Raw genomic sequence first — 24,306 nt, forward strand, 5'->3', positions numbered from 1 at the left:
TGGAAACTCCTGGGCTCAGTCTCCTGGGCTGGACCATCCCCCAGGAGATCCCTGTTAACAAATGAATGTGTTTGAGCACATGGGATTGTGAAAGAGAGTTGTGGAGTTTACAAAGTAATTTGTCATAGGTATTTCAGCCACCATGACAGTTTGGTGGTAACAAATACTGGTTACAAAAATTTTCCTCATTAATAAACTTCACCCCACAAATCGAACTTTGGAGTAGGTACTAGAATGTGGACTGTACCCAAGAGTATACTTCACCCCAGGGGGTCTTGTCTAAGACCTGCCCAGAATCACATGGCTCACCAATGTCCAGCAAAGGCTTGAAGCTGTGTCTCCCTGCTTCAAGTTCTGTCCTGAATTGCTGAACAGTTGGAAAATCTGAGTTGCTGAGAATCTGTGTGAGGGAACAAGGGAAGCAGGAGGCAGGAGGTGAAGAGATGGGTACTTGGCTTTCTCCAGAGGCAGGGAATCTGACTTACTCTGATTCACCCTATCTATTTACACAGGAAACAGCAGGAGAGAAACACAAGGATGAAGAACTTGAGGTAAGGATGGCTGAGGACTTATCAAGGAGGCTGCAGCAGTCAGAGAATGGTCCCGCCCATCACTTAACAGGGGTGAAGAGGTGAGAGCTATCTCCTCTGGGTTCAAAAAAAAAGGAAAGAAAATAGTAAAAGAGAAAAAAAATGTGAGGAAGTGAGGAAAGCTAAAACCACGGTTTTGGTGTTTAAATAATACTTGCATGAATACTGCAAAGCCAAGGACAGACTTTCTACCTCATGTCTCCTACTTTACCCTTGGTAAATATAAACAGACGCTTTGCTCAGTGTAAACTCAACTTCGTGACTTTAGGGGAAAGAACAATGAACTTGACCAGCAGCTGATTTAGCTGGATGTATTCTGAACCAGAATCCTAACTCTAAACCTAGAAGCTTATGTGACCTTGGTGACCTCAGAGGCTCTCTAAGCCTGAGTTTCTTTATCTGTTAAATGAGTGGTTTGAAACAGATGGTCCCTACAGGTCTGTCTGGTTCTGATATTCTATGTTCACAGCACTTTTGAGAGAGTTACCATACCCTCATCATCTATGGTTTCCAGAGAAATAGCATCTGTCACATCAATGACACAGCATTTGTATCCCTCCCTTTATTTTTCTTCTGCTAAGGTGTTTTAATCCTGACAGTATAATAGAATAAATCACAGCCATCAGAGATGGGAGTGACACTGGCCACACACATTCGAGATAAACAGTCAAAAATCACTCACCCATGTCTTCCCCTTTGCCCACAGCCTCTGCTGTCTGACAACACTAAGGTTGAACTATGATTTCCATCTGGCTGCTCACATCTGAACACCGAAATAACCCTCTGCATTGTCTTAATAGCTGTAATGATACTTTGCTTTCCAGCAGCCTGTCCAGACCATCTCAATATTTGGATTTGATTTCTTCCCTCCAGCAAGTGTTGAAGGAAGTATGGTTGTTATAGAGTCAATCAACAAACATCACTTAGCACCTACAAATAGCAGCACTAAAGGTAGACTGCTTAGGTTTGATTTTCTTTCCACCACTTATGTACAAGCTGCCTGCCCGTGGGAAGGGTAACTAACCCTTCAAAACCTTGACTGTCCTTAAGCAGTGATGACTTTTATTTATGAACCTCATAGGTATGAGGCACATAGTAATCGTTCAGTAACTTTAGCGATTAACATTACTGTTACAAGTCCTTTGTCTCTATCTTAGACAAGACAAGGACATTATTACAGTGGTACAGAACTGCAGAAACAGATGAAGGTGATAAAGAGCTTCAAAAAGACAGAGTTCTCAGAATAATTGGCCTGGGGGCTAATAAGTCACATCAATGGATGATTTTCAAAATGAACTCTTACCCCGTCTTTGCTTTGTTTTCACAATACTTAACTTTGGCTGGCATTCCTGCTTCTATCTGGGAAAGCTATTTGTGAATGAGAAGCTATGATATTCCATACAACCAGCGATAGTTATGTTTGTGTAAGACAGAGGGTATTTTGGTCTTGAAAAAAAAATATTTTTCCCTCTTAAGAAAAAAGGACTGTGACACACCTGAATTAAACCACCTTTAAAAAGCCAAGGAATCACTGTCCATTAAGGATGACTGAAGAGCAAGAAGTCAATAATACTCACTGTGCCTTCCAAGGGAAGTGGCATGGGGTAGGAAGCTAGTGGAGGGTACATGGTCTAAGATAATGCAGAAAAGGATTGGACCCACTGTTCTGATCGGAAAAGCAAGACTTACGGATAAGGGCCATGATCTGACAGAAACATGCTTTCTTTGTGCTCTGCAAGACATCCATTGCTCATATCTGTAACTCTCGGCAAATTCAGTTCAAGGAGTGAGCTTATTGCCTTCAGTGTATAAATGAACTCAGAGACTCCAAGTTTCTGTCAGACACACTTGAACCACCTCTAGGAAGTGGAAGGCTGTTTCCCCTTAAAGTATTCCTGGAGGGCTTTTACCTGTTCTTCCTGCTTACACTCTTCCTTAGGATTTGTTTCTGAGAAGTCAGGGACTTCTTTGTACCTTAATAACATTCTATTGCTCTCCACCTGAAAAATCCTCAAATGAATTCCCACTGTCCCCTTAGCTCTGATTATCATGATCTCTGTATTTCAGTCTTTCCATTTTTAAAATGGGGTGATAGTGAATTGATACATCTAAGGTCACTGAAGAATACCCAGTGTTTCAAAAGTATGCAATGAGGGGTGCTTGGGTGGCTCAGTTGGTTAAGTGTCTACTTTTGGCTCAGGTCATGATCTCACAGTTTGTGGGTTCACACCCTACATCGGGTTCTATGCTGATGGCTTGGAGCCTGGAGCCTGCTTCAGATTTTGTATCTTCCACTCTCTCTCTCTCTGCCCCTCCCCTACTCATGCTCGCTCAGTCTCTCTCTCTCTCTCTCTCTCTCTCTCTCTCTCTCTCAAAAATAAACATTAAAAAAGTATGCAATGAGAAGTATTATCATTTAAAAAAAAAACAACAAAACTCTATGAAAGAAGATTCCTTCTGTTCATTTCATCTCTGACCCAGCCCTTTATAAAATGTGCTGAATCCCTGCCTTAGCATGCTGAATCCTTCTAATTCTGTTAAAGACTGAAAGCAAGTAGCTTACAGTATTAAGCTACTACATAATTAAACATTCTATGACAAATCATTTTCTTAAGATGTAAACTGAGGTTGAACAAAAGCAAGTTGTTCACACGGATATTAATTCTAGTTCTTACAGCTTTGAGATCAAGCCATTTGAGTTTCCTGGAAAGGGTTAATAAAAGACTTTATAAAGGTCTCTGAAATCTGAAGCTGAAATTACAGCATGTGCTATTATTACTGTTTTTGTTAGTCACCCAGAAAACAAGTAAGATGTGTGCTTAGAGGATATAAAAAAGAAACAAAATGCATGTTGGCTTTCACTCAGAGTTTGGCTAAAAATACATTCTGACATGCAGTGCACAGGCATGTCCTAGAAAGCTCTCATGGTACCGGGGGTGGCCAAGAGGCAGCTCTGGCTTTGTTTGGCAACAAAGATCACTTGATCATGCAGAGAGAGTAGGGGGTCTGGCAAAGTCAGCTTTGAGTATAAAAACTTGCCTTCCAGTGCTCCTTCCCAATCTACTGTGGCCAAACTGAAATAACACAGATGCCCTATGAGGAGGTGGAAAGGGGGTAGGAAAGGGTGTGGGAGAAATTTTGGACCAGATATGATCCCTCCAGATTCTAGTGTATGATGGGAACCTCTGATCAACAAACATTTATTAAATGTCTCTGTGAATGGCACTGTAGCTAGTACAAAAGGGGAAGGAAAGATGAATGAGGCACTGTGTTCATCCTCGAGGAACTTAAAGGGCATATTTACAGCTTGCTATTCTGCACAGAGATCTAATGTGATGGCTTCCAAGGGGGAGAAACCAATATCATGTTTCCTAGGCATGTAGTGAGAAATTGCACATGAACTAAAAGCAACAACAACAAAAACAACCAATCATGGAACTCTATATTTTTGCAACTTTCATAGAAATCTAAAAGTATTCTAAAATTAAAAGTTTGTTAATTAAAAAAAAAAAAACTAACCAAACATAAATCATAATGTTTCTTATGTAAAACAAAATAAAAAGCAAATCACAAACATTCTAAAATTTAGTAAATTTAGTAAATCTGTAATGCAAGCTCAGCAACTTCTTGTTAAATCAACCATTTCCCAGTGAAGATGTCCTATGCTGGCAGTTTTGGGAGCTACATCTCCCAGATAGACAGTCTTGATTTGGCCTACATAGTGTATCTCAAAATGATTTAGCTGCCAAAGGTCTTAACACACTTTGCCCTGAGAGCAAAGGCTGAGAAGAATTCTTGTGAATACGTACTGTATTTGGGAAGTGATTCAAAGGAGAAGTAAGGGACGGGGTGAAAACAGGACAGGCAGAAGGGGGAGCCAATATAAGGAAGAGTGATAGACTTGTCCACTGCTGTGGGTACCTGGTATTGGTGGTGCTGGAACCTTCCAAGGAGCCTTCGGCTGTGTTTCTCAAGATGAAGGAGAGAAGCATATATCATCAGGTTCCTATCCACTGACTTCTGAACCCACTGATCAAGGTGGCTCCATGGGTGCTAATTCTGGGATTGCTTATACTTGACTGTCTTCATCCTCAAGGGCATTCAGCAACTTATTGTCATAAAATTCCAGGGTGGGGAAAAAAGCCAGCATGCTGTGTAGAGCTTACTTAACGTGCTCCAAGAGTACATTACAACAACATTTAACACCTGAGGATTTCATGGAGAAAAAGATCCAGATTTCTCATTTTCTTGAAAAGTTGTGACATCTAGACTTGAATTCTCCAAAGGCACCAAACTTCCAGAGCTGAAAGGCACTGCCTGAACACACACAATCCAAATTGGGACAGTATCCCCCATGATACACAGTTGAAAACACAGCTTGCTTCATTCCTTAATCTTCTTACTGGTGTTCTCTTATGAATGTTGGACTTTTCACACTTACTTGAACTATTCCTAGACTTAAAAAATATTCACAATGAAAAGCAAGTAGGGACCCACCATTAACATGATCTTTCCTCACTGGCTTCATCTTTCAAAATAAACATACTTTGATGGTGTTTCTTCCAATAGTAGGCTTCAAATCACCATTACTGCTTTGATGGTGAGGATGTTAGATCCACTGATATAATTAATTGATTACGTGCTACATGCCAAGCCAGATGCTCGAATTAAATCCTCACTTTTAATGTTTAACCAAATGTCAGATAAGAAGTAGGATGGCTAGGGGCACCTGGGTGGCTCAGCTGGTTAAGTGTCTGACTTCGGCTCATGTCATGATCTCAATGTTTGTGAGTTCAAGCCCCACATCAGGCTCTGTGCTGACAGCTCAGAACCTGGAGCCTGCTTTGGATTCTGTGTCTCCCTCTCTCTCTGCCTCTTCCTCACTCATGTTCTCTCTCTGTCTCTCAAAAATAAATAAATGTTAAAAAAATTTAAAAAAAGAGAAGTAGGAAGGCTAAAAGAATTGGTTCACTTGCTTCTTCTGACTCAGAACAAAGAGGTGGATGCTGGCAACCGAGGATGTGCAATACTTGGGACACAGTGAGCAGATGCCTGCTCATTCCTGGTTTGGAAATCCTGTGTAATGAGCTCCTCATTACATGGCATTTACTAAGCAAAACCCTCTAAGAATTAGGAAGCTTGACTAAAACTAGAATTATGGGCTTTTGAGTAAAAAGTGAGATTCCAAGTCACTATGCTAAGCATGAGTCCCTGTATGTTTGAAATGCTATCAATTACCAAGGAAATGGTTATACTCTATATAGAGTTTGTCCAGTTACACTCAACCCCTTGAGATGTTTATATAAAAATATTGATACCCGAGTACAACCCCCCAGTGATTCATATTTAATTAGTCCTGGGAAGGGCTTGAGCATGGGAACTTTTCAGAACTCCCCAGAAGCATCTAATGAGGTTCCCCTGATTCAGACACAGAAATGGCAGGGTTCTGTGGCCACATTCACTGTCCCCTCACTGCTCAGCTAAGACAACTCAGCACTTTGCTGTAGGCTCCCTGCTGTTCAGTCTCTGGGTTTGTGAAGCAGAAAGTGTTAAGTGGGTCATCTCCAGGCAGGGCTTTTGCATCACATACAAATGGGGGTCAGAGTATAAGCATTCACCTAATTGTCACTGTAAACTAAGAAGAACTTGAACCCAAGGCTGTCAGGTGAACAGAGGTATTTTTAAAGTTGGTAGTGTCACCTGAATTTGCAGTCATTTTGAGAAGACTTTGTTTTGGCTATGGATATTCATCCTAAAGTTGACTGGATTTTTTTTTTTTGAGGACATAAGAAGTAGTATTTCTCCTTTCTATCAATGTTCCAGCAAACAGATCCATAGAAATATATTTAATCCACTGGAATTACTCTCTAAATAAATTCAACATTTTAGTTCAAAGTGCTACAAGTAAATTCTGTGCTTTAATTCCCATACGTGAAATGGACTTTAACTGTACAAGGACGAACTGAGAAACATGTATTATACAGTCAAGGTGGCTGTAGACGTGGAGGGATTTAAAAGGAAGTGTTTCAAACTATTTTTAAAATAAAATGCATCCCACTGGGATAGCAACTGCCCAATGCCTACTATTCATAAATCAGGGTGAACAAAGAGAAGCTTCACATTTTGTGGCTCTGGCCAAAGAAAAAGACCTAAAAAGGAAGGAGGATAACAGGTTCAGCTGGGAATAGAACAGAGCCCATCTGATTTGTTCTCTTTTTTTTTTTTTCTTATTCCCAAAAAGATCATTCTATCTTGGAAAAAAATGCATTAAAGATAATGCTCATTGTAACTTTGGGAAAATACTCCAAATATTATAAAAGACTGTTGGACATTATTATAAAAGTCTGTGTTGCACTTATTTTTAATATCTATGTGCACACTCAGTATTTGTTCTGATGGCTCCCAGCAGAGATTTATTACTAAAGTAGATCTGACTTGAGGTTGAGTGGAAAGGAAAGCAGTCAGTGCAGGAGGAATATTGAGTATCTTGGTACAAGGGAGTTTGGCTGCAGCAGAGAGAGAGAAAGAGGGCTTGTGAGATATGCATGCCAATTAAGGTGCTCAAGAAATGAACACGAATTCATTTTGGGTACACACCAGCCTCCTCTTCTTCATACGTCCCTGGGGATGCTTCTAGAATTGCCAGAGCTGAAAATTAAATTATAAACCTAAAACATGACACTGAAAATGTAATGTCTCCTTTGATAATATCAGTGGGATGATTCATCAGTGGGTGGGGCAGCACCACTCCCAGACCCAGACTGTAAGGCATGGTGAGTCCGACTTTGGCAATTACTCCATTTCTCCCAGCAGTTTCTCTAAAGCTTCCAGTTGGAATTACATCCTGTCACAGATCACACTGCACCAAAGGCCTCCTACACATATGACACAGTAGGTCTCCACAGAGGCATAAACGCAGTATGTGGCACCAGCGTGGAAAAGCTGATAGTATTACCGTGATACTCACAAAAAGCAAATGTTCATGCAATTCAATATGTGAGCGTCAGAGTGCATTGCAGAAAACTCTTGCAAGCTGGCATTTCACAATGTGGGATTGGATACTGTCATGATGGACAGACACACAACCCACATGTTTAAGTTACTTTTCCGAACTGTGCTTTAAATTCTTTTTCTTGGAACAGGAAACAAGCCACTAATAAGAATAAATTCTCTTGTAGTTTCATCCATGAGTCACTGCACAAAACTGCAGAGCACTTTGTTTATCTCTCTCTTCACAGGAGTCAGAAATCCATGGGTTGGGTATGCTGAGTCACCCATACAGAGGATAGTAGTAATAATAAGAGCTTGTGAAGGGCCACCAGAGATCAGATGGCAGAGGTTTCACCAAAGAAGTGGTCTATACATTAAGCCTTGTGTGAAGAAAATATTTGGAATGGGCAGATATGTATTCTACAAAGAAGAAATGGACATAGGAAGTACACACTATATTTGCTATCATTAGAGCCTTTGGGGGTCGGGTATGTAAAGTCAATGACTAAAGGGGAGAACTGGTATAAGACAAAAGGCAAGAGATGTGGCCTGTGGCAAAGAGGAATGTGAATAGACTGGCTACAGGCACTGGATTCAAAATTTTTAAGGCAATCTATAAGCCCAGCTAAATAAATCTAGGGGCTAAGTATGCCTGTGTGCATTAACTTTGTGATCTCTGATTTAGGGGTTCAAAAGGAGGCCAACTCTGAGTAGGGGAGTGGGAAATAAAACTAGTACTGTTTTATTTATTTATGCCTGGAAGAGTCGGTCAAGTTCAGACTGAGTAGAGGATGCAAAGTAAGTTCCTCCCTCCCCACTCTGTTTGGATGATCTTCTTTTTCCTGTCCATTGATCAGCTGTGCTCCTATGTGAGCTTCTTATTTCTTTCCTTGCACATTTTTCCTGGATGATCACACTGAGTCCCATGAACATTATTAGCTGTCAACTCCTGAATCTCTATCCAGCACAAATCTCTCAGCAGAATTTAGAGCTGTACATTCAACTGCCTATTAAGCATCTACATGTGCATGGCCTAAGGGCACCTCCAACTCAAAAGGTCCACAGTTGCACATACTAACTTTACCTACACACCAGCTCATCCCCTGTTTCAAAACCCCAGTGATTAGTACTAACATTTGGACAGTTGCCATAACCAGAAACTTCAGTCCTTGAATCTTCTTCTCTCCCTCACCTTGCTTGTCCCATCAGTTGCCAGAAAGTTTTGATCCCACATTCTAAACATCCTCAGCTTGGCTAGTCAAGTTATCAATTGGCAGAAATAAAATACACACTCACTTGTACACACACACACATGCCCCCACACACATGCTATGAGCTTTTTTTTATTTATTTAGCCAAAGATAGAGAACAAACAAGGTATTGTGATCATGTGGAAAAGAGGTGGGTAGAGCATGATGCTTTTTTTTTTTTCTGTACTTTACTTGCCCTGTATCCATAGGAGGTGGTCTGCTGCTGATGCTACTCTTTGCATAAGCAGGCACCTAAAAATGTTGAGGGGAAAAAAAAATCCAAATTCTTGTAGCAATGTTACATTTTTATGCTTAGGCTTATGTAACCATTCCAGGAGAATTTGAACTAACAATCTATGCACTTACATTTAAGGGCTTATTTACAAACATTGACCTTTCCTGTATCTTTAAGTAAACTCAACATCAAAAAGGTAATATTCTCTTTGCAGGAGAAGAAAGCAGTCAATGCCCAAGAGTTCCAAAACAATATAGCTGCCTCTAATTTTACAGTGTCCTAAAAAGTCAACAATCTTTGTAGCACAAAATTTTTCAAACCACCTCCATTATTCCAGTTCAGACTATTAAACTCTCTTGCCTCAATGAAATACACTCTCCTAATCTACTTCACTGAACGTCTTGTCTCTCTGTAATATATTCTGGAAACAGAAGCCAGAATTATCTCCTCAAAAAGCCTTCATGACCTGGTTTTACACTACCACTCTAGCTCATTTGTCCCCACGCCACATTCAGCTAACCTGAACTTTTAGATTCTTGGAATGACCAAGTTCTGCCATTTTTGGACCTTTGCATATGCCTTATCTTTTGCCTGAAAACTCCTTCTTGCCACTCTGAGCATCCAACTCCTTATCCTTCAAGTGTATGAAAGGATGTCACAATTTCTGACATTCCTGATGCACAATTCTGAGTTAGATGCCACTTCAGAACGAGACGCTATTTTCTTTTGTGGTGTTTATCAGAAGTACCTAGGTACACGTCTATTATATCTTTCTTCTCCAAGATTGCCAAGCTTTGTGTGCTTACAGACCATGTTTGCATTATTCATTACTATACTCTATAACCTAACACAGTTGCCTCATGGGTACCACAAAATATATTTAATTAGGGTAAAGGGGCAAAAACAGGGTGATGTTTTAGAAATGCAATACTATCTACGATATAAAAAAAAAGTGTCAGGGAAAGAACTAAGGGAAGGAGGCAATTTAAATGTTGAAGTAGTTTTCCAGTCTTGAAATGCTGGACACTTAACATGGAATGAGGAAGTTAGACAAAAAGATAAGAAAGAATAACCATCATAATCTGGTGAATATCAATATAAAGAAAAAAAAAGATAGAGACTTCTTGGAAGACCAAAATGTAAGAGTTGTGAAACTAGTTACCAAAAGCTAGGATATAAAAATGGAAACAGATTTTGAGGAAAAGACAATTAAGTTTCTTACTGGACTATTTCAAAAGACATACTCCAGGAGCAGTTAGAAAAGTCGAAATGGACCTTGGAAAGACCATTTATCTTAGACTTGAGCATTAGCAGGGTAGGGAGCATTTGTTATAAGGCCAGTTAGTATTCCTTACCCACTCATGATATCAGAACCAGACTTTCCTATTTGGAATTCATTCCACCAGCTTTAGGAGGCACTTACCACAGCTATCTCCAAGCACAAAGTAGGCTTAAGTCTAAAACATGGCCAGGTAAAATCCGAGTGACACATGCCCCATTTCTCTGAATCTGACTCTTTCCAGTGACGTTACAGAGGGCAGAGAATATGGGAGTGGGGTTATCATCAGACATCTTCAAATACATATCTCCAAGGAATAAAGACAATTATAGAGAATGAGAAATAAGAGATGGTATGTGTAAGCATTGTTAGATTCTCCAGGGATATAAGACAAAGCATCGTATTTTTTGCATAAGCTCATTTCAGCAGGAATATTGACTTACATTCACTTGTAACTGAAAAAGCCTTGCAGAGTGGAAACAGTGAATGTTGAAGTTATATGAACTAGAGTGTTATAGAGAAAGTGCCATGGAAAAGAAAAAGCGGAGGGATAAGGGTGAAAGTGGAGAATTACCACAGAAAAAGGGCAAAAAAAGAAATACAATTCAAAAAAAGTTAGATCTAAAGTTGAACACGGGGTTGACAATAGAGAACTGTTTAAAGGACAATAATTGGGCAAACATAAAGAGTATAGTTTGAAAAATATATATTTAATCCTAGAAGAGCAATAACTACAATAAAGAAAAATCCAGAGGAGACGGAATCACTAGGTGACAAGGACATAGAGTGATGACAATGGATTACTTTTCTCTAGAGTTTATACGGATAAAGTCTTCTCTTAATTAAACCCAGCCCTAAAATTCACATTTATATGCCATAAAATGAACATCATTAAAAAAAAAAAAAGCTTGTATCCAATGACACTGCCTTAGAGCATCTTTCTTTCTTTCTTTCACTTGTAAAATTGTCTGACTAGCAACTCTCTTACAGTGTGTTGGCATCAGCTGACAGTTGTTAGATGGTATCTTTCCTTCCTTTCTAAAAATAAGAAAATAATGTATGAGTTATGTTCATCTTTGGTAGCAAAAGTTATGGCATATAGGGAGTCAAACACGCTCTATCAATGACTGGAAGAAAACTTCTGGATTTGAAGATGTCAGAGTTTTTACAAGTCATAAGAAACAAATCTGAGGCAAAAAATATTTCTCTTGCATGAAATATTATGAGAGGCGGAGACCAGATGATGACCACTTTTGTTGGCAACAGGCTTAAAATGACAATCATGATAACCACCAGCATTTATTCAGTGCCTATTAAAATACCGGCAGCATCCATAGAATGATGAATGCATAATCATAATGATCCCAATAACTATAATGGTGGGAACTTTCACGGAGGGGGAAAATAGGATTTAGAGAGTCCATGTTCTAGAACTGGATCAAGCTCACAGTAATGGAACCCATCAGTACTGGAATACAGTTTAGCTGTGGGTCTGCATTCTTAACTGCTCTCCCCTATGCCTCTCAAAGGAAGCTAAAAGGATTCAAGTTAGTCAGCAAGGAGACAATGGATCATATTACACTGAACGGTTATAGATTCTCTTTTCCTAAAAAGAAAAAAAAAAAAAACAACTCAACAACACAGCCAAAAAATAAGAAGCAGCATTTTATTCTCAGCTGAGTTTATGAAAAGAAGTTCTGCCTAGAGGTGGGAGAATAAATGAATAAATTAAAAGCAATCTTTTCAAGGTACTTTTTAGCCTTCCAAATACTCACCTGACAAACTTTTGAACTTCACTAAAACTTAAAACATGTTCTTTGTAGGTAAAGGTCTAGGGTTTTCAAAACAGAATCTTTCTAACTGTTGCTTTGGGTGCAGTGGAAAAATAACTATTTTAAGACAATGATACAGGCAGAAATGCTCACAGGTTTCCCGAGTATTTCAACAACTCTTCTATACACTGATTGAATGAATTCAGGTAACATTTTAGCTTACTAGTGAGTTTTTAACTCATTAGCACAGGTTAAATTTATGCTATGCCAAATTACACAGAGTAAAACATATTGCCTGAATTATTTTAAAGACCACAAGAAAGAAAATTGGCTTATAAACTACCAAAATCAAACTTAGCCTAAAATGTATGTGTTTATGTCTTTATGGATTTTTTCAGTGCATCAAAGGGTAGGTGAAAGTGATTTCTGTGCTAGAACCGATTGAGAGAACTGATGGAAGCATATTTTCAAAAATCCAATCTTCCCCCAATTCTTTCTTCAACCTTGACCCAAAGAGACAGCCCGAGATGCAGAGAAAGAATTCAATCTCGGCCCCCTCTCAAGAGACTTGAGAGCTACTAACTGGAAAGAAAGGCTTTTTGAGCCATGAGAAGCCTGGCTGAACTCTCTGGCCCACTGGGCCTTGCCTAGCATAGAAACCAGTCAGTTCTGCTTACCTGAGCAATATCATTTAGATAGCAACACCTTTCTTGGTTAGTGTTCCAGGTTGAGAGGTTGTGCAAAGAGGTGATGACTATAGGGGAGGGCCAAGAATCGGTGCAGACAGCCTAGCACACATTCTGACAGCAGGAACTTTTTCCTACAGCAGTGGTGGAGAGCTAGTATAAGTGGGCACACTCGCAGGGAGTCTGGGACAGCCATGGAAATGGAGGCAAATGGGTGAGAATAGGAATATATATCATCAGAGCTGGTGGTCTTGTTCATTGTACATTCAATCAACGTTAGCAGCTGTAGTTCCTGTAGTCAGAAATGTTTAAAGGTGTCGATATTTAAAAGTTTTATAAACTGAACACCATAGCTTTTGACTTAGGCTTTAATGCCTTATTTTTGTTTATTTATTTACTTATTTGGGAGGTGATCAAACACCGTGGCTCAAGTTCCAAACATAGCTCTTGAATCCAACTTCCTGGATTTAAACGCTGTCTTCATCAATTCCTACATTTATGACCTTGGGATGATTTATTTAACCTCTCCATGCTTCAGCTTCCTTATCCATGAAAAAGGGGCTACTAATAGAATCCACTTCACAATATTGTTTTGAACATTATCTGAATCAATATAAGCAAAATTCTCAGACTGACATCTAACATATAAAAAGTGCTCAGTGAACATCAGCCATTATTCTTTTGTTGTTCTTGTGGATCATGTTTAATACACCTGAAAATGGTGAGACATACAGTGTGGACCAGAGTCACAGGCACATAAATATGCAAAGCAGAGCTCAGGTCTAACTTTAGGCTCCCAAGCCACGGGGAAATGTCTTGTGTGTCGTGCTGCTCTACACCCTAACGTCAGGGTCCCAAAGAACAAGCTCAGACAATCTGCCTGGGCACTTGGCTGACCTTCATTATTTAAAGTGGCATTTATTTCACAGGTTATCCTGGGGCTAGGTCTAACCAGAGATCAGACCACTGGTCAGTTTTGTCAGGTGCATTAACTCTCAGACTACTAGGGTGCTATTCAGTGCAGAATTAGTCATTTACTAATTACTAATTACTCCAATGGCCATAGACCTAAGGTCAGCATTTTTCACCCTTCACACCAGGAGGATCCAGAATAATAGAGGCCAGACAGGTAATTTGCATTGTCTCTCCTTAGCAGCAGAGGCTGATTCTGTGCTGAAAGCAAGCAAAGAAGATATAATTTGAGGAGAGCTTCCATAAGCTTCTCATGGGAACATCTAGCCTATCTCTCCTGCTGGGACCTGGCAGCTTCTTGCCTTTGATACTTGCAGATACTTGCAGGGGAACTGGACAGGGTCTGACCCTGGCCCCACATCACTTTTACTAGCTGGCAATTCTTTTCCACTCTGAGCAACGGAAGAGTCATCCAACTGTGTTTGCCAAACTTGCTTGAATGTGAGAAGCATGTTTGTTTTATGATCAGTGTCTTGGGTTTTAAATAAGAATACCACAGGAGATGATTCCGCCATGATCCTTGCTAATGTATCTCTAGGCTAATAAGTTCTGAAATGATCCTGCTCTTTGATTTCATGAATAAGAAAATAAAATGAGAAATGCATGACATTTAAAAATTATTGTTATTGCTGAGAGTAAAATTTATTTTAACCCTCTCTGTAGTAGCTAAGTTTCACGTTGAATGTGATGCTCACCAGATTGTATCTCCTGTTCTTCCTCTCTTTAAATATGTGCTTATTTACTTCCTGAGTTCAATTTTAGAACCCATCAAAGTAGATCCACTCAGACTCTGACTACACTTTCATGCATAAATTCATAGATGTCTTCAGAAGGAATTGCACTTGCATATGCAAATACTTTCCAATGCCTTTTCATTTCTACTTTTGGCCTGCACAGTTTTTAATTCATGCAAACACATTACACAAACAAATATGGGCTCAATAACAACACACGGCATGTGTGAATTGTTAATTGCAAAGCTATGAGTTTGATATGGCCAAGCAACTTCCATTATTATCAATGGAGAGGAACAAGATTAAACAGGAAGAATAAAGGTATATTTGAACATAAAATCCCAAGCATTTGATTTCATTTTATGTAAATATTAATAAGGGAAAAGGTGACAGGACAATCCACAATTCAACAATAATCTAGGATCTACAGCTCACTGCACAATGATCCAGAAACCAGGATGCACCTTTAATGAGACTAAGGAAAAAGGGTCTACATTTCAGCACAGAATCATAAGAAACAAGAGTGTATGCAGTAACACTATAAATAAAACCAAAAATACAGCAGAAAATGGAAGGCTTTCAACCATGCTGAATGTGCATCACCTTTCACAATATTTGTGTTTTGTATTAGAGATGCTCTTGGAAATAACAAATAAGGGTCCTATTATACTATACTGGAAATTTGAACACTCCCTTAATTAATTAAGCTGTGATTTTTCATATTTTCCCCCAATTCCCACTCATGCACTTTGGGGTCAAGAGACAACTCAGTGAAATAAAACATTTGTTGAAGTTACTCACAGATCAAAGACATGTGATACAGAGCAATTTTCAAGTAACCCACCCCTTGTTTGAAGTGTGCTTTATTTACATGAAGATAACTCAGAAAACGAGAGTGTAGATTAAATAAAAATTGTATCCTGCAAAGTCTACAATTGCAGTGAAAATACAATTTTAACTGTTTCTATGCTGAATTTTTAAATATTCTGTTAAATATAAAAACTGGAGGTAGGCTATGGGAGCATAGGAGAACATGTGTTTTAGAATAACCACTGGGTTACGTGTGTGTGTGCGCATGCATGCATGTGTGTATGTATGTGTATTTGTGTGATGGTATGTGTGTAACAGAGAGAAAATACACATGCATGGTGTTTTCTACCAGGAATAGAATTTCAAAGCTGCTATGACTGAATGTTTGTGACACACACCCCTTCCAAATTCTTATATTGAAACCTAATCCCCAGTGGTATTTGGAGGTGGGGTTTTGGGGAGGTGATTGAGTCATGAAGATAGAACCTTTATGAATGGGTTTAGTGCCCTTATAAAAGATGACCCAGAAAACTCCCCCTGCCCTCTTCAGCTATGTGAAGACACAGGAAAAGACAGCTGTCAATGAACCAGGAAGCTAGTTCTCACCAGACAATTAAATATGCTAGCACATTGGACTTCCTATCCTCCATATACAAAATAAATTTCTATTGTTTACAATCTACCAGCTTATGATCTTTTGTTACAGCAGTCCTAAAGAACTAAGACACAAGTTGAAGTATCTCATGAGGAGTTAAGTTAGCTGTAACAGTCACTAACAGAACATGAAACAAGAAATAAAGAATCAGGGGCGCCTGGGTGGCGCAGTCGGTTAAGCGTCCGACTTCAGCCAGGTCACGATCTCGCGGTCCGGGAGTTCGAGCCCTGCATCAGGCTCTGGGCTGATGGCTCAGAGCCTGGAGCCTGTTTCAGATTCTGTGTCTCCCTCTCTCTCTGCCCCTCCCCCGTTCATGCTCTGTCTCTCTCTGCCGCAAAAATAAATAAACGTTGAAAAAAAAATTAAAAAAAAAGAATCAATGTGATAAACAATGATGCTATAATCTAGCAGGCAGGGCCTTCACCCTTGGTACTGGTCAAGTGAACCTTCCAGCTCATTCACTGTGTTTTTGTGTATTCACTTGTGATTTTGCTAAGCTGTTAATGTAAATCACACACGACAAGGCTGGTACACAAAGCAGAAGACATGGAGCTAGTGAGTCAACGTAGCCATACTGCCTCTCAGCACTGTTTATGCTTTAGTCTATATATCCATACATTTACAGCAACCCCTGACAAGTGATAACAAACTTCCTCATGGATATTGGATATGAAGAGAATGCCAACTGTTAGCACTTGAGAAAAATATTCTCCTCCCTTAAGAAATCAAAATACTGTAAGACAAATAAGATTTGGTGTAAGTAGCAGGGAGAATTACATATGTGGAATTGGTTAAATAACATACATCAGTTCACCTATGCTCTGAAACACCGAAAGACAAATGCATAACTCAAGATTAACACCACATATGAGGTGGAAAGAAATTATATATTACACAGGATAGGGGAGGTTCGAATATGTTATAATCAATTTACCATTTGTTCAAACAGAATCTGAGAAGCTCAACGTGTAAAACAGTAGAAATTTGGACTCTGGGAAGTTTGTATGGGGGCGGGTTCAAGGGAAAGGAACAAAAAACAGTTTAAAAACCACAGCTAATTTTCTGTTCCTGAGGACAGGGATTCAGGATAGACTAAGGGACTACTCCTTATGGAGCCCAGACTTTGCTGTACCTTATTTCATCTATCAAAACCTGCTACTCTGGGGCTCCAAAGTAACCACCAAATTGTCAAGGGATACAGTGTCCAGGACAAAAAAGGCACTTCTATAATTCCCACAGGATTCTGATACAGGTCGATGAAAGAATTGTTCTCTTACACTAAACTCTAATGGGGAGATGATGCCAGGCAGGCTGTGCTTCGGTTTTTACCAACCTCAGTGATCGACGCACAACTGTACAAGTCAAAAACGTAAGGCAGCTCAGAGCAACTCAGTGAGGTCAGCTCTACATACCTTGTCTTGGAAACTCATCTGACTCCCGGTGAACGAGGTCTGTGACTCGGTTTCCATAGTGCATCCTGCTGTCGTGGTCATAGGCCTTCAGAGTCTCACTGGAGCTATAGGACTTTTGCGTGGGCACACGGCAGTCTTCGCTGTCCAGGGAGGAACTTGTGTAGCGGCACTCTTTGCCACACCGTCCCCTGGTCAGAGAGCGATGTCGCCTGTCCTTTACGTCCATTATCCCGGATCTGACAGAGAGCCGATGCTTTCAGAAAAGGGAGGCCAAAGTTTTGGTACTTTTCACTTGGCCACCTAAAAACATCAAAGGAAAACAACAAGACTGTGATTATAAGAAATGCTGCCTTCAGTTTTGACTCATGCTCTGACTCAGATAAAAACATAAAAAGGAAATGTGGTCAGACCACACAATCTCTTTTTGCAAATGCTTAATATATATTGAAATAATCAGCCTAAATAGAATGACTTGATACAGTAAGTTAATTATTTTGCTGTTTAATACATTTTGAGAAAAAAGAGTAGTAAAATAATTCATGTTTTGATTTCCCTATGTGAATACAGATGACATGATAAGTCTGTCACTACTGCAAGATTTTACTATGAAGCAGTTCAAAGCAAAACTGATTTTACCCATCTTTAATTGCATTCTCTTTTTGCTAGAGAGGGTTTGGGGTAAAGCAAATATCAACATTAAATAAATAAAAGTGAAAGAAAGGTGTATAAGGCATAAATACATGCTACTGAAGCTTTGTGATGGTACCAAGTCATGTTTGACTAATATGAAATTACCTAGTTGGGTCTGAAAAAAAGTAACATAAGCCATTCTTCAGAGGCAAACAATACTCTTCTGATTTCTTTAATGAACCTTCAGCAAATTCTAATCAGTTTTTTTTCTTTGCAGAACTGTGGCTTAAACACACCCGATCCCTCCCTTCCTTAGTCACCTACCAACAGAGATCATGCTCACAAGAAGTCTAACTGGTACCACCACCTGATCATCAACCTACGCCTGCACATGCTGTTCTCTTCATTGCTGGGATATCTGCTGCTAAGAAGAAAAATGGGGAAGAGCAGTGAATGCAATAGATAAGCTGATGAGAAGGAACCTCTTTAACATATGAACTGGCAACCAGAGAGCCCTTCAGTCTATCACTTGACACCCTTAGCCTGAAAGTGTATGCCAAACATCCTCAGAAAACACTAGCCTTCTGCCTAGCAAATATGACAAAATAGCTTAGATGCCTCCAAGTTTCAAATGATAGGCTCTTACTGATTTCATTGGCCATGCAAAAGAGCATGGACCATAGGGCGAGGGCCTGGACAGAATGGACATACACAAAATTTAATTAAAATGGGAAATACAACCCAGACCCAGCATAATGATTTTTTCTCGAGGCTACTGTTGCTCACTGCCTCTTCAATACATTAGAAAATATTAGGTGAACAGATCTGTAGCTTAGAACCCTCTGCTCTTCTTTGGCTATTCACCACATTGTAATGGGATGCCTATTTATACCAAAGAAATAGCCTGTATGCACAGTAATGTGCATGGAATCTGTCCCAGGACAGCAGAAGCCAAGTTATCCTTCTCTTGTCTTTATACAGTAAGAGTCCCTTCTGGATCTCATAAATGCTCCTACTTTATATTATTTATATACTTTTGCAAATACTGCCTGTTATCATGGACAATTTTGTTTGAAAATCAGCAATTAAAAAGAGAGTACACCTGCTCTGAACACCAAGCACAGTGGTGTTGCTGCCACAATCACTCATAGGAGAGCGAATCCTTAGTTTCCTGGAGCCTATAGTTCCTGACCCAGGAAGCTGAGAAGCATCTTTGAGAGTTACCTATCAAGACCCCAGGACCTGCTTGAAGGACACAAATACTCAATGTTGGCATGGAAGTTTTTGCTGCTATGTAGCCAATCCAAGTACCTTAACATTAATGCAATTTCTAGATGCCAAAAATCACCTTCCCTAGTTTAAAACATGTGATCTCAACACCTTGGAATTCATATTACAGACTGGTTAAGAGCATGAACACTGAAGTCTTGATTGGATGAAAATCTTATCATGGTGACTGATTAGCCAGAGCTTTTATAAAATTACTCATAAACTTTTAAGTTGAATTTCTCAACCAGTTAATATGGAAAATAACAGAATCTGTTTCCTAAAGTTGCCATAAAAATTAAAATAAAAACTGTAGTAAACCTCCTAATATACTAACACATGATAGGGGCTCTATAAGAAGTAGTTATTTTTTTCCCCTCTGAATAATTATTTTTTTCTTAGCTAAGTAGTTATAGACTTGCATAAGACAGAGGGTGGCAATAATAATATAAATTCTTAAAATTCAAAGTCCTCATTATAAATATCAATACTTGAACTGCACACAGATTAAAGAAGACCCTCAGCACCTATTAAAAGTATACAAGACTGTGCCTACCAACACTGTGGAGCCAGTGTTTCTTTGGGAAATTGGCTGTTTTGAGTAAATTTTATAATTTCTCTTCTGCTTCACTGTAATTTTTTTTTTTTTTTTACTTTTTAATATTTTTGGTGTTCCTGACTCAGGAAATCCTATCTCCTCTAATTTGTATTGTGTTTTGGAAAGTGGGCTGACTTTCTGTATGTGGTTATGTGATTTTATTTTATATATTTAAAAAAATCATGTTATAAGTGGAAGCCTAAATGCTTATTATCTATTCATAATGTACAAGAACTTCAGTGGATGGACATTTTGACATTCGGTTGTCCAGTGATCTTTTCCTGATAAATTCCTCTTTCTTGGCTATTCCCTTGATAGTTAAGTTTGTGAGCAATGCCATCTCTGGACAAATGAAAGAAATTTACATATGAGGTAAAAAATGGCAAATCTTAGTGAGAGAAAGTTAATTTCTTAATGAACTGAGCAGAATACACAGACTGTTGGCCAAAAGACATTTTGCACTCAGCCTGCCTGTTATTTAATTTTTTTTTTTAATTTTTGTTTATTTTTGAGACAGAGACAGAGACAGAGACAGAGTGTGAGCAGAAAGAGGCAGAGAAAAAGGGATACACAGAATCTGAAGTAGATCCCAGGCTCTGATCTCTCAGCACAGAGTCTTATGAGGGGCTTGAACCCATGAGCTGTGAGAACATGACCTGAAGTCATACATTTAACCAAATGAGCCACCCATGTGCCCTGAGCCTACCTGTTATTTAAAAGTTAGTTTTCAAGATTTAAAAAGACAAAACAGGAGAATTTATACTAAACTTGGATCTCCTGCTTATCATGAAAATTTGGGCAGTCTAGAAATTTCTGCTTCCAGAAAGTTGTAATAAACATATTTTATCTATTCTTCCCTCTAGGTACATTGAAAACCCCTGGATATAATATATAAAACAAATATAAGAAGAATATGAGAGGAAAAAGAGAAGGCAGACCAACTAGGGCCTTCAGAACTCATGAATACTGTGGCAAGTTCCTGAAATTTATTGTTGCCCTGTATATCCCAGACTTGGAGCTAAAGATACTGGCAACCCAGAAACATCAATAGGCACAGACAACAAAACCTCCAACAAAAGCAGGTTGCCTCTCGCCAAAGGATTAACAAAGAAAAGTCAAACAAGAAAGAAAATGTTGAGATAGTAACCACTTGCCTCTAGCCAAACAACATGGCGAACACAATGGTCTGAATTCCACTTTCACCAGCAAAAGCCAGAGGAAGAGCCTAGATTTCCACAATGCTGAGGTGACGAAGCATCCTAATCTCAAACAGTGCTTTCAGAGAGACAGCTAAGAAGGCAGCCAGGATTTTCATCTCTTCCAAAAAATAATGAGGCCATCCTCTCCTCCTAGGGAGCTTGGCCTTCCATCCCCACTGAGAGTAGTAAGATGCCACTCTCCTCTGCTGGAGTGGCATAGGAGGAGGCCTAGTGGAGAGTTAGGACTTTCACTTTCTCTAGCAGTAATGAGTCCTTCTGCCTCTTGTTGGTAGTTGTTAGTGTCACTTGATATTGGTAACAGTGGGAATAATAAGGAATAATGAGGCACTCCTATCCCTAACACCAAGGGTAGTATCAGTGGGAGCCAGAACTCCTCCACTGCCTCCCCACCCAACAGCTTCTAATAAGGAGCTCCCTGCCCTTGGGTATTGGCAGAGACTGAGTGAGAAACCTGGACTTTTATTCTAATCTAGCAGTAATGAGGTGGGATCTCTCTTCTGACAGAACAGTGTCAGAGGAAACCAACAAAAACAGAAAACTTAAGTGAGACATAGAATCTCATAACATGATAACACCAAATGTGTAGGTTTCAACAAAAAGAAGAAAAAAAAATTATACCAAGAACTAAAATGATCTTAAGCTGAAGGAAAAAGCAATCAATAGATGCCAACACTGAGATGACAAGACATCGGACTTATTGGACATAGATTTTAAAATAGCCATCATAAAACTCTTCAGTGAGCAATTACAGACACACTTAAATGAAATATATAGAGACTCATAAAAAAGACAAGAAGTCTCAGGAAATGAATAGAATATATAAAGAAGACTCTAAAAGAAATTTTTAGAACTAAACAATTCTAAATTGTTTAGAATTATTATTATTATTATTATTATTATTATTATTAAATTATCTAAATATATACAGTAGATGGGTTCAAGAGCAGAACGGAGGGATAAAAGAAAGAATGAGGAAATTTGAAAATTGGACAATGGAAATTACTCAAACTATACCACAGATTAAAAAATAGCCTATGGGAACAAATGCAAAGAGCCTCAGGGAGCTGTAGACCTAATATTTATGTCAGAGTCTCATTATGAAAGGAGAAAGAGAGAGGGCTGAGAAAGTGCTGAAATAGCAGATAAATACACACAAATTTGCAAAAGACATAAAGCTACACATTCAAGAGGCTGAACAAACACCAAAGAGAATAAATCCAAATGCATCCGTATCAAGACATATCTTAGTTAAACTTCAGAAAAGTTAAGACAAAGATAATTTTGAAAGCAGTGAAAGAAAAACTACATTAACTTACAGAGCATAGCAATTTGAATGAAAATGGTTTTCTCATGAGAAACCATGAAAACCAGAAAGAAATAGAACAATGTTTTTCAAATGCTGAAAAAATTGGAAGTTTCAATCCAGAATCTTATAACCAGTAAAGATATCCTTCCAGAATGAAGGATACAACATGGCATCACAAATAAAGAAAAAACTAAGATAATTTATCAATATCAAAAATAGAAACACAAATCAATAGAAAAGAATAGAAAACCCAGACCTAAACTCATAATTACATGGTAAATTAAACTTTGACAAATAAGGTAGGAATATGCACGAGAAAAAGACAGTTTCTTAACAAACGGTGTTGAGAAAACTAGACAGCTACACACTGGACCACTTTCTTACCCCATATACAAAAATAAACTCAAAATGGATTAAGGAGCTAAACATGAGACGTGAAGCCATAAATATCCTAGAAGAGAGCATAGGCAGTAATTTCTCTGACATTGGCCCCCAAAACATCTTTCTAGATATGTCTCCTAAAACAAGGAAAACAAAAGCAAAAATAAAATATTGGACTGCATCAAGATAAAAATCTTCCATACAGCAAAGGAAACAATCAACAAAACTAAAAGACAACCTACAGAATTAAAGAAGATATTTACAACTGACATATTTGACAAATGGTTAGTATCCAAAGTATATAAAAACAGAGACAACTCAACACCAAAAAAGCAAACAATCCAATTAAACATGGGAAGAAGACATAAACAGACATTTCTCCAAAGAAGACATATAGATAGCCAACACAGATGAAAAATGCTCAACATCACTCATCATCAGGGAAATGCAAATCAAAACCACAATGAGATATCATCTCACACCAACCAGAATGGCTAAAATCAAAAACATAAGAAACAAGTGTGGCAAGAATGTGGAGAAAAAGGAATACTCATGCGCTGTTGGTGAGAATGCAAACTGGTGCAGCCACTGTAGAAAGCAGCATAAAAGTTCTTCAAAAAATTAAAAACAGAACTACCCCAGTAATCGCACTACTGTATATTTACCCAAAGAACACAAAAACACTAATTCAAAGTGATACATGCACCCCATGTTTATTTCAGCATTATCTACAGTAGCCAAATTATGGAAGCAACCTAAGTACCTATTGATAGATTAATGTATAAAGAATATGTGGTATATAGGTATGTATGTATGTGTATATATAAATACACACACACACACACACACACACACACACACACACACATATATATAATGGAATATTATTCAGCCACAACAAGAATGAAATCTTGCCATTCGCAACTACGTGGATGGAACTAGAGGGTATTATACTAAGCGAAATTAGTCAGAGAAAGACAAATATCACAGCATTTCACTTACATGTGGAATTTTAGAAACAAAACAATGATCAAAGGAGACAGAGAGAGAGAGAGAGAGAAACTGAAAAACAGATTCCTAACTATAGAGAAAAAACAGATGGTTACCAGAGGGTAAGTGGTAGGAGTGGGTGAAATAGGTCAAAGGGATTAAGAGTACCCTTATCTTGAAGAGTACTGAGTAATATATGAAATTGTTGAATCACTATCTTGCACACCTGAAAGGAATTTAACACTATATGTTAACTACATTGGAATTCAAATGAATGAATGGATTTTTTTTTTTAATTAAATGTCTGGAGAGAAAGACAGATACCATATGTTTTCACTCATGTGGATCCTGAGAAACTTAACAGAAGACCATGGGGGAGGGGAAGTGGGGAAAAAAAAGTTACAGAGAATGAGCGAGGCAAACCATAAGAGACTCTTAAATACTAAGAACAATCTGAGGGTTGATGGGGGTGCGGGAAAGGGAAAGTGGGTAATGGGCATTGAGAAAGGCACCTGTTGATATGACCAATG

The 24,306-nt window shown here is 38.7% G+C and overlaps 1 protein-coding gene and 1 long non-coding RNA gene across 9 annotated transcripts in view; one reads left to right on the forward strand and one right to left on the reverse strand.

The window, feature by feature from the left end:
• TENM2 (teneurin transmembrane protein 2) overlaps nt 1-17,611 on the reverse strand; it is a 944,724-nt gene extending 927,113 nt beyond the window's left edge. For both annotated transcript variants that reach the window (XM_047877002.1, XM_047876993.1), the window contains exon 1: nt 17,386-17,611. In XM_047877002.1, coding sequence (XP_047732958.1) covers nt 17,386-17,611 — 226 coding nt within the window. The remainder of the gene's footprint in view (nt 1-17,385) is intronic.
• LOC125176114 (uncharacterized) overlaps nt 1-20,013 on the forward strand; it is a 48,741-nt gene extending 28,728 nt beyond the window's left edge. For 4 of the 7 annotated variants that reach the window (XR_007156127.1, XR_007156130.1, XR_007156133.1 and 1 more), the window contains 2 exons: nt 513-551; nt 18,293-20,013. This is a non-coding gene — a long non-coding RNA (uncharacterized LOC125176114). Of the gene's footprint in view, nt 1-512; nt 632-18,292 lie in introns of all 7 variants that reach the window. The other 3 variants (XR_007156128.1, XR_007156139.1, XR_007156141.1) reach the window with 2 other exon arrangements.
• The last annotated feature ends 4,293 nt before the right edge of the window (nt 20,014-24,306 follow it).

Source organism: Prionailurus viverrinus, chromosome A1 (genome assembly GCF_022837055.1).
Source record: "Prionailurus viverrinus isolate Anna chromosome A1, UM_Priviv_1.0, whole genome shotgun sequence".
Classification (NCBI taxonomy): Eukaryota; Metazoa; Chordata; class Mammalia; order Carnivora; family Felidae; genus Prionailurus; species Prionailurus viverrinus.